General features: G+C 30.8%; 1 protein-coding gene across 1 annotated transcript in view; it reads left to right on the top strand.

Moving 5' to 3' along the window:
- Positions 1–12,442, top strand: part of LOC124352751 (neprilysin-1-like) — a 117,819-nt gene that overhangs the window by 85,341 nt on the left and 20,036 nt on the right. The window contains exons 5-7 of the mRNA XM_046802406.1: positions 4,144–4,364; positions 8,830–8,916; positions 11,427–11,558. Coding sequence (XP_046658362.1) covers positions 4,144–4,364; positions 8,830–8,916; positions 11,427–11,558 — 440 coding nt within the window. The remainder of the gene's footprint in view (positions 1–4,143; positions 4,365–8,829; positions 8,917–11,426; positions 11,559–12,442) is intronic.

The following is a 12,442-nucleotide window of genomic DNA, read 5'->3' as shown; positions in this document are numbered from 1 at the left end:
ATCAGTCCTTGATTTTAGAAGAACCTAATGATAACAGAAAATTTTGTTAAGATTACCTCATTAATATGGCTTCTGGAATAAACATTCATGATGATAATGGTATTCATCCCCTTTCTAGGGGGATTGAATTGATTGCAATTGAAACAAATAGCTGAGTGGTTAAATTTTCATACTAATTGGCTGGCGTATACTCATCTGGTGGCTGTATAAAAATGTAAAAACTTCCGTGTGACGGAGTGTGTTTTCATTATATATGAAACATATTTAAATCGTGTTCTGGGATTGATGCAAGCAGCACGCCTTTTAAATATATATATATATATATATATATATATATATATATATATATATATATATATATATATATATATATATATATTATATATTATGCAGCATATATATATATATATATATATATATACATGTATATTTTTAAAAGGCGTGCTGCTTGCATCAATCCCAGAACACGATTTAAAGATGTTCCTACATATTGTCTCAATATCGGCTACTAATACAAAAATATTTTCTATGTTGGCAATGGATTCTGAAATACTTACATAAATTGCAAAAGAAAAAATAGATCACCAAAAGCCAAACTTGGAAATAGGCAATTTGGTTTTAATAAATGCACAATATACTCCATTGAATCATATACAGTAAGAGTCACTGACATTTATTCAGAATAAGATGAGATTGTTCGTGTAGTAAAAGTTTAGATCTCAACGAACACGTACACGTTAGCTCGTACAGTAAACAAACTGTGCCCACTACCAAATGATTGATTATATTGAAGTGTATGAAAACTTTAAGATGGAAGTTATGTTCAGGAATTAAAATGATTAAAGAGCTTAGTACATCACACCATCAAATTTACTTGTATTTTTAATTTAATTCAAATTATATCTAAAACTTAATATTTGCTCTTTGCCTTTAAATCACCTATTTTGTATAAAATATTTGACTGGTATATTTAATTTATTTGTTACTAAATAAGTTTATTATACCTTTCTTTTCTTCTCTACGTATTCCACGGTTTTTATTTTTTCATTTTTATAATTGTTATACATCATGTCCTTTCAATTAAATACATAAAAATACCATTATTTAAGTATCAATACAAGTTAAAAGTGAGTTATTACAGTTAAAAAAATATAAAATGACTTAAATGAACAGTCAGTTATCTTCAAAGGGCATTTAACCCACAACAGTAAAAAGTGGAAGTTGATTTAACGGTTGAAGACAAAAAACGCTATAAAAAATTAATTAATTTTTCTAATAATTTGGTTTGTCTTATATCATTTCAAGTTTTATTATCGGTCTATCTGCAAGTGCTCCTTTGATAAATCCTTCGTAAAGATATTTTCCTTCATTAATACTTTTCTAAATTATAATTCCAGTGTTTTCTTCACTTTAAAGTGATTATACCATGCCCATTAAATTGTATAAATTAAATGTCAGGAATAAGTGGTGACATTGAAAAATAATGGTTAATTTGATAATGTGATCTACCGAGTTCTGTAATAATTGTAATTAATAAATAAATATCTGTCCAATTGTAAAGTACGACTGGACTTAATTTTATTAAGTTTAAATTTTAATGAATGCTTAACTTTATATTTTAAGTTTCGACACCTGAAGAACATGTAGGAAAGGACTAATATCAGTTCTTACAACATAGAGTTTCAGATTTTATTTGTAACATATAATAAACTGTGGCAAATGTCTGGAGTCCAGTTCTCCTGACCATAAACCCTGAACAGTAATTATTTTCACTCCCATATAAGATAAGAAATTTTAGTTATGTTTCTAAATTGAAATCTTGTGTGCAATCTGTCAATAGTACATTATAAATATGTAATGAATATAAGATGGTGCATTTGGCAATTTTCCCTTAACGAAAATTCCATGAAAATTGGTTAGATAGAGTTTTAGATAACATATCAATAACATTGTTTCAAATCCATCTGGAAAGCGTGTATAAGGGCGATTAATGGAAATACTATTGGCAGTAACGAAACGAAGAGTTTAGGTGGAAAATGTTACTACAAAACATTTAGTTTTCATTTTAGTTCGCGTGGAACTGAAAGCACTACATATTAGATAGCAATCTGTTTAGAAGTTATCAGTGTAATAAGCGAGTCCTGAACAGTGCAAAACAACGACCACTTACATAATATAGCACCTACCGAGTTAATTATGCAAGTGAACCAATCCAGCTCGTCTGCACAACTCCAATATTTAGATGCTTATTGCTTGGTAATTGCAATTGATATGTAGGCAAGCTGTATACAATACAATGTATTTAATGTGTATTCAAGTGAAAACAATTCAACTCAGAATAATAGTATTATAACTAGTAAATATTGTTTTCAATATATAACAGAATTCTTGATTAGTGCAAATTCAGTTCTATGTTTTACAGGATTTTGCAGTTTTTGTGTGTGTATGAATAAAGAAAATATATTCACTTTGAATTTACAACTTTAAATTGAATAATCTCTAATATTTACAATAATCAAATCATTTGAAAAAAGAATTGAATTAAAATGAATGGTGTATAAAATAACCCAAAAATAAATTAATTCACTGTACTGGTGCTTCAAAAATGTTTGAGGTAAATGTAAAGTTTGATTTCATCCATGAAAATAATATAAATAATCAAAAGTATGTTGTACAAACCAACATACTGAATTTTAAACATTGTTCTGCAGCTATTCAAATTTACTTATTCAAATAAAATTCATCTTATATAATAAAATATATACTTTGAACCATTGCTGACTGCCTATCTTGCGGCACATGGGGCGAACCAAGTATAAAGTAATGATGCAGCAAAAAACTGTCTAAGAATAATGTTAATATTTTTTCATTGCATAGTTGTCTCATTCATTTGTATTCCAATAGCCAGACAATCTCTCAATATAAAATTCATATTATACTTAAAAAGTATAAAATCAGAACCAAATTAAAATATAAATTATATGAAGTAACAATTGGAATCAGATGGATTTTGGCTGCAGTGGTTCTAAAAACAAAGATGTAATCTGTTTACTGCATAATAATTCAAACTCGCGCTAAATTAAAAAAAAAAAATTCTTGTATAGTTTACTGCGTTCTAGAGTAGCCTAGGGTGGTATGAGGGACGAGTTTCTTAGAAGTTTTTAAATTTAAGTAGGATACATAGTGACTAAATAGAATAAAGAGGTTGAATACAGAAATATTGTTTGTTTATTAATTAATAATGGTTTCCAGCGAGAGAAGTAAGTATGGCAAGACAACATTATAATAAATTCTTTACAAGAAAGTGGTAATATGCAAAATACAGTGTATTTAAATCCTCCTCTAAAACTACATTTTGGGTGCTTGCTCGATTTTTTGAGTTATTTTAATTGCTAATGGTATAAGAATAATAAGTGTAAAGAAATAACCATATATTAGATTATCATGCCGACCTAATAATGTATAGTCCAAATTTATGTAACTTTTGTAATAAACTTTACTATCTCTTGGAGAATATGAGTTACATATTACTGTTTTAGTAGTTTTACTAGCTTATGGAGCTCAAACGTGTAATAGTTGAAGTGAAAATAGGCCTTATCGTTGATGGTCCGCATGTTACCATTAGAATTAATTTCGTTTCGGTGTGCATTACCATTTACGACATTTGGAGTTATATCTGACAGAACCAATTCGCTTAACATCAACATTTTGCATTTAAACAACCATACTGTATTTGAATTGGAAGTTTAATTAAATCGTGTAGTTTTGGATTAAAACTATTCTAACTTGAATGAAATAGTTGTTGGGAGCACTTGAGGTGGACGTGGAATAAACCTTTTATTCAAAATAGATCAAAACGAAATGTATAAAGGAAAAACGGCATGTGCGACATGTGTGTGTGTGTGTGTGTGTCGGTGTTAGTTATATAAAAGAATTTACATGTTTATGCCAAGCAGACGTTAACAAACAATGTTATAAATGTGTAAACAATATTTTGAACCACAAATATTGCATCATTTTATTAATATATAATCGTTGGTATTATAATATACTTATAATAATAATAAGATCATTTCATCTAATAATATTTGATGATATCCCAGTAGTTAGCATCGATTACAGTGAGTTACAAACGTGTTCCAGTGTTCTCCCTACTGGACGACCTGGGAGGGTATCTACCCCCGGACAGTTCTGGGACTCCAAGCTTGAGCGTCCTCCTCGCCCGTCTCCTCAGGGTAAATGGCGCTCCCCTCTTCGACCTCTACATAGACCGTGACCTGCAGAACAACTCGAGGCTTGCCATATTCCTCGATCTGCCGCGACGGTATGAACACACTATGAGGTTGCTCAAATATCCGGAACAGGTAATGCTAAAATGTCTGTTAATTTCGTGTAGGTTTTTGAAGTCTTAGAAGCGTATTATTTGCTTATTCTATGGATGTGCAAATGTTAAAAATTAAGTAATTTTGAAGCAGATTTGCAGTTTGATACATGTAAAAAAGGATTATTACATCATCTCAAGTTACGCGAATTTTCAACTCATTCAAACTATTGTTTTTTCAAGCCTTGGGCCTATCTATGCAATTAGTATTTGAATCGAGGATCTAACAACTTTTTAGCTGCAACAGCTAAACGTATTTACAGATTTCTCTTGGCTTTCTTCGGAATAGAAACCATGACCTTTTGGTAAAAAAGTCTAAGACATACTACGGTGACGATTAACGTTTGTTGTGTAGTATAATATGTTTTTGTTACATGCCATGTAACAAAGGTAACATATGTAAAAACTATTCGTATCAAAGTAATGCTGATTCATGTGATTCAATGTTTATTGAAAAAATAAAATTCGGCTATTGCCATTTATACAAATTTTATGAATGTAAATAACAGTCGTTTGAGAGGTATTTAGTATTCCAATCCTATGTTAGTATGGTTATTCATATGGTTCCTTTAACATGTGACAGATACGGCCAAATATAAAATAATTGAATCGTAAAAAGTAAAGGTCTATACGGTGTAATGGTAGCACCCTCGATTCACCCGGGAAGTAAGAGATCTGGGTTCGAGTCCCGGCGGAGCAGGTACTTTTTGTGATTCAATGTTTATTGAAAAATTATACAGGGTGTATATTATGTCTGGAAACACCCAAATATTTCCTTTAATAATTTAAATATAAATTTGAAACCTCTTACAATCGTGATAGAGATTGGGCATCTACTTTTTGGAACAATGTTTTGTTATGTCACACCAACGGGGGACGTCCTGCCGAGGGTATCGTGAATATTCTTAATGGAAGCCTATACCTTGTGATACATAATTTTAAAGGTAATAGCTTACTGAATTGAATGCCACAAACCGCATCTCAAGGGAATTATTCTATCAGAAAATAGAGCATTTTTAGTATTGAAAATTTACTGATGTTCAACAATGTAATTTTAACATGGTTCTTGCCACAAAATGTGTTACACTAATTTTTTAGCATTTTTTTAAATGTTCAATTAAATAAAACAAAAATTTCATTTTAAGCTGGTTCTATTAGCACAAATTTGCCAGTTTTTTATTACAGTACAATTATGGAAATACTTATGTTATTGATTTCTTATTACAAATAAAAAATAATGTATGCTGTTAGAAAAGTCTTACAACAAACGTTTTACCTGCATTTGGTGTCAAAGCAATTGTGCAGTAGTAGCCAAACATCAAGTCATAGGTGCGATCTGTTCACAGTCTGATTAATAGCTGACAGATTGGTGACGACACAATCGACTATTACATATGAGTTCGCCAACGTTGAGGCAGGCAGCCAATCAATTTGTCACTGCCTGATAACTCATGTGAGTTCCCTAACGACCAGCTGTTGTAAGGCAGGTAATCCAGCCACATCGAGCAATTTGTAACCGTTTGACTGCACAGCCTATAGATTACTGAGTCGCCCGGAGCTGATCAGCGCAAACGAACATCTGTAGTTTGTCTGATCCGCACCAGCCAGTTTCTATTATTGTTTGCCTTATCGATTCGTATTTACTTTCGCATTCATCGTGATATTCACTAAACTCTATTTTGTGAAGTACAATTTCAAGGTGCATTAACTATATGATAGTAAGCTCATATTTTATTTTGTTATCTTCTATGTGTTCTGTAACTTTATAATAAATAAATAGTGTTTCCTCGTAATTAAACTGTATTTATTGACTGTGTAATACGCTGATATGGCTTTGTCGAACGATATGCATTAACTAATTAGGCTTCTTTATTATACTCGTTTCAGGTTTTAATTCGAATTGGGATTTAAAACATTTAAAAATGATACGTAAATTGTATTACTGATATTTCTTGTGTGGGATGCAATGATCGTAAACGATCACTTTCAATACTGAAACCAAAATAATGAATACTAGGCTACAAACAAGAGTATATCTAATGGTAAATGGTATATCTATTTAATAGCCTACTATTGTTTATTAATAATTTATCGTAGTAATGAGCGTTTATATAATTAATATAAAGTTGCCACACTAAAGAACTAAAAACGATCTATCAAAACATGATCATGAGTATATTCTTAATTTAAAATTTAATAATGACAATGAATAACACGTGTTCTGATATTCCCCATAGTTAATGTTACAAAATTAACTACGTTTCGAGGTTTAGAATCCATCCTCTTCATCAGGTATCCAAAACTTTTAAGGGGTGACGTTAAGCAATAATTATAACAATCTATTAAATATGCAGCAACAGTTGTACATAAAAAACTACATACCTGAGAGTTTAAGGTGATTGGAGCAAGTACCACCCGTGTCAAACAGAACAAGCAACATCTTATATGTTAAGGTTTAAAATTACGTTTGGACGAAGGCTGTTATTTTCATCCCTCCTGTCCGTAGTATCAATCTTGATTTTTGCTGTCACCGGTGGATGCGGATGTGTTATTTATCAGATATCGTTGGGCTTGTTTTGGGCAGTAACATAGTTGTTATTGCCCCTAATCACTCTGGAACCTCATACATAAGTATATTTTGAGTTTTCTGGACATAACAATATTCTGTCGTTAACCATGTATTCAGTGAATTCATTACGTCATATAGATCAACCTTAACCTTGATGTTTCTTGAAACCTGATAAACAGGATACATTCCAATCCTAGAAATATAGTTGTAATTTTGCAACTTTGATGGTAAATGACCGAAAGCTTGCTATATACTTAGTATGTATACTTGTATCATATACATACCTGATTCTACAGGTACTTATAGACCCTTACGGATATGTGGATTCGTTTCACTCGAATTAGTTGAAAGTATTGCAAGCTTGATTAATTGTGATAGTCAGAATGGAATATCACACCCCAATTACATATACTAAAAATACTAGTGGTTACCCGCGGCTTTGCGCTTGCATTCTCATTGAATAACTGGTATGTTATAGGCATGCTCTTTTTTAATGGCTTAATAAAGAGCCATGAAAATGATTTATGGTTACTTGATGATATTCCAGTCTCCTGATCATTTTTAATTTAATAAAACTTTAAGTATAAAAAGAAATATTTTGAGGTCCTCAAGTTGGAAAGTGAAACAGTTTTTAAGAGCACTAATGAATTACAAAATGTCTCTGCAACATTACATAATATTTGAAAGAATTGTTCCGACAATTTCAGTAACACTTGAACTATTTTAAACCAATGTGGAGAAACCCAAAGTCGAAGTCCCTAGCTCTCTTAGTAAAAAGTACTGATATAATACGATGGAGTCCTACGATATTTTTGAAACGGAAGTAGTCATATACCATATATCAGGTATATATGTTTCAGTCTTCATGGTTAAGAAGATCATAGGTTAAGTGAAATTGCGAGTAATTCTTATTTTATCGAAGCCCTCTTATCAATAAAATAATCTGTGGAAGTTATTTTCTCGAGTTTTACCGAAGTTTAATATTAAGGAATAAAATAGTGAAATTGTATATACTATTCCTTTGAATAGTTTAAAACCGTGTAAAGTTTACGCATTGAATTTAATTTATTGGGTTAATTTCGTATTAGTCATTGGTAATTAGAACTACATTATTTAGAAAACTGGAAACCGATTTCGGTTAAAGTTTTATATTGATTCAATTTTTGTGTTGCAAAGATAATTTGTTAACGAGTTTGAATACACGACTATATTAATATAAATGTTAAGAAAACGCTCTAGCATATTGTCGTAATTGAATTCAGGCGTCCGAAATTAAAGAACACGGCTCGGTGAATTAAGCTAATTTAGCACTCCAAATATTGACGGATTCTTTATATTCCATTTGGGTTAATTAGTTTCAATGTTTGAAAATGAACCATTACATAAATAGGAAAAAAAACACAGCTACCCTATTAGGAAATCAATAGTAGGGTTTTTAGAAATTAGATATACACGGTGCAAACATACATACACGTAAAGATATTTATCATAACTGACACTATTACAAACCAATCAAGATTCTGCAAGCATTATCTTATGAACATTCACAGCCCTTTTAGGTTATTTGTTTATAGTTATTTTGCATTCGAAATTTTTGGTAGAAATATCAACTGCAAGATAAAAAAAACCATACTCTCAGTTTATAGAAAACCGCTCAAAGAATTGTTGATTTTCAAGTACAGTCCATTCATATAACAGATGATCATCTATGCAACTATACTCAGTTCATAAAACAGCTAGGTGCTCGTTTATTCAAGAACAATCAAAGAACAGTAGAAAAAACAATCGTTTTTACTCTTGTAGCATCTCATAGTACTATAATGATGATATAAAATTGTGGAAGTTTATATAAAATAATAAGAAGATTGTCTTTTATTAGGTTATATTCTCGAATCCTGAATGGCACGAGATGCGGCGGCGTCACAAGAGAAGGGCGGATCAGAGTAGAGCTTATGTTCACCTTAAGGTAACGTATTGTTATGGCGTTTGAAACGCTTGAAGCTACTCAATTCTAGTGAATAAGGGATATAACTTGAAAATAATGTATTGTTCTTTTTTATCCTTTTATTTATTGTTCCCCCACACAGAAAGTGCAGTACAGATCGATCTATTTACTATCAATTGTATTGAGTGTTTTAGTATTATAACATTAAAACTGATATATTTTTATTCGGTTTTAATAATTTAATATCGATTTTATTTATTTTCATATAAATTATTTTGGAATTTAGAAGCTTTACTAGTCATTCAAACCATCACAACAAACAGTACTTACAAAAAGTAAATTCTTAAAACTTCTTCATTTTTATACTCCTTTAAAATTCAGTGCTTATTACGATTGTGTATTGGAAATTAAGCCTGATTTAAATAAGTGCTCATCAAAAATATTGTGATGATCAAGGTTAAGATTAATCGTGCTATACTGATTTTGTTTATGACATAATATATCTTAATATGCCATTTTCCTCTATGAATTAATTATATTCATGAAGTGAAATGTAGACATCAGTTCCTTTCATTCAAACACATTCATTCATTCCAAACACAGTCCTTACAATGATTCGCTTCTACAGAACAATTTTGCCGAAATAAATATTTTGGGCAATGCCTGATACACAGAGTCATGGACGATGCAAGTTTGTAATAGTTAATATACGTACATCTAAAAAATGGAATGATGAAAAATGTATTAGTAACTCACTGAAACTTTCAAATAGTTAAAATTCAGGTATCTTATATTATTCTTACTGCCTTATAACACTTTATTATGCGTATTTTTCAATAGAAGTTAGGGAGAAAATTATTTATTTTAATTTATTTATTGCTTAAGACGACAGATCTCAAAATCTGAGGTGTTATTAGATGAAAAATACGTTAATTGAATAAGGTACAATGTGTCTTGTTTAAACTCAGAAAATTAGAGAAAATCGAAATATAAATACTCATTTAACTTATTTCTTAATATAAAAAATTGTTATAACCTTATTACTGTTAGTAATATATGATAGATTATTGTTACGTATTACATTATTGTTAATTGCATATTTGTTACTAACTAATGTAAATTCTTAGAAAGGATTATTAATTAACTGCTTAGTGAAACCAGAGGAACGCGAACTCCAAACAATGCCTAAGGCATTGCTCAGAACCTCCACCTCGCTGTGACTGAGGTGCAATTGACGTCTCTTAGTCAAATTACAATACCAGACATCTCTGGCAGTGCTCATGTAGACCAGGGGCGGCATATTCAACGTTATAATGACTGGGTATTCCAAATTATATGCATAGTAAAGGGATTCTGGAAACTACAAGAGATACAGCCAAGATTAAATTGACATTGTTTTGCGTAATAATGAGACCACCTAATCCAAGTAGCTGTCACTTTTTGGGTTGCGTCGTTCACTCGCTGCGCTCAAAAAATGGGTTTTGGCAAACATTTAAAACTGCCACAGCTCTTTGATTAGTATCTACAATGGAACTATGTTTACATGCAATCTGCATGACATTTCTTCTAGTTTTTAAATATGACAATGAAAAATTTCTCAATGCTCTCAATGAAAAAGACCTGCAAGCAGGAGGTATAGGGCTTAGGGAGTATTTTTTAGAATGCAATAACCCATTTTTTATTAGTAAAAGAAAGTGTATTTTTCACAGACTAAAAACATATCATTATGTTATACTTTTATCGTAGGTTTCGATAAAATTATTGAAGTTAATAACTCACAATAATCCGAAGATAAATTTTATTCTAGTAGTCGGATGGTTGGTAAACCTGACTGATAGTTTAAAATCACCTGATAACTTCACTTCATATTGTGTTGATATCACCCATAGTGAAACATGGAAAATATCTGATAATGGCAGTCTAAAAATGACTGTTACTGACGTTTTTGTGACTGATTGGCACAATAGCATGTTCGTTTCAAACTGAATCATACTTTATAATTTTATATAAAAATTATCGTGTGAAAATAAATAAACAACCTAATTACAAATTTTATAAAAACTTGTTCTCTAACTAAAAAAATTTAACAAATCTATATCCTGAAAGATTGGCACAAATTGACCAGTCCGCACGCTCAGAATAGTTGATCAGATTGGTATTTTTAGACAAATCACCAAAATAATGTGTAATTTAAACCCTCCTGAATACTTTAAAAAGCATTGCAGAGAATTATCGCTTCTTTTAGGAGTATCAACAGGAATTCCCTGAGAAGAGCAACAATCACAGTGTTTAAAATTGTTGTAGCATGCTGAGGAAAAATTATTCTTTTAAATTTCTGGTTATCTTATCGTTAATTATAATCATAAAATTAAAACAGGATACGACAAAGATCAAAATATTCAGTTTTTACCCCGCATGTGCAAACATGTAATTATGTATATTTTAGGGGTATGGCAATAGCAATAGAAGCTGTCACTTGCTCGGTATTACGTGATTTCCGAGGCCAGGATTATATGGAAGTTCTTGTTCAGGATATTTCGGAGGAGAGACGGCTGACAGCTATGGAACATCTCTTGAAGACATTTCTGCCAGCAACTATGCCACCAGAACATCAGAAGAAAGAAGCTCACAACATGCTTCTGTTCGCCTCAATGCTAACAAAGGTATGTTTCGCTGAATTTCAAACGAATAAGTTTTTACGTCAATACCAGTTCGAAACTCAGTATATAATACCCAAAAATCGATAAAATCATCACAAAACTTTATATTAAATAAGATACTATAGAAGTATATTTCCCGCTTAAATTAAGATGTCATGAAAATCCGTCCCTTATAACCTTAATAACAGGATGCAGGAAATTATTTGCATATCTTTGCTACACATGATTCCTGATACGAAAAAAAAATCTGGGGATTATGTTTGTTGTATTTTACTGAAACTTCAAGTCAGTCGAAAGGAAATTTTTGTGAAAGTTTTAAGATGGCAGTTTTCATTAGTGCAATATTTTTAATTTGGCTGTTCCTGATTGTTTTTTGTCACTCATTTAATGTGTAGCAACAATAAAAAAAACATTATTATTTTGAAATAATTTTAATGGATACAGAAACTTGTGAGATATACACATTTGAATTCTAAATAAATCGTAAAAGTAACAAAATTAACCGTTTTACGAATTAAACGTTCAAAATCAACAATGTAAATCCAATCAGATGCGATTCCGAGATGACTGACAGCTACATGTGACATTTACCTCTCTGCCAACAGTGCCTGAAGGTACGTTTTTGTTCCTTGCTGTTGATTGATTTATAACTTTCCCTTATAGTTTACTGTTACCTCCTATTCTGATGATATAGTTTAATGCTTATTCTTTGTTTACATATAGTTTATTTTTCAAACATCTTATACTAAACAATTTCGGTAAAATGTCAAAAGTGGCTAAAACATCTTTGGCTTAAAAAACAATACTAACGCAACCAGCATAATTTAAATTAATATAATACATTTTTACTATATTTGTTGTTACATTTGACCTAAAAACCAAACATA

This window comes from Homalodisca vitripennis, chromosome 1 (genome assembly GCF_021130785.1).
Source record: "Homalodisca vitripennis isolate AUS2020 chromosome 1, UT_GWSS_2.1, whole genome shotgun sequence".
Classification (NCBI taxonomy): domain Eukaryota; kingdom Metazoa; phylum Arthropoda; class Insecta; order Hemiptera; family Cicadellidae; genus Homalodisca; species Homalodisca vitripennis.
This window is presented reverse-complemented; position numbering and strand designations above follow the sequence as displayed.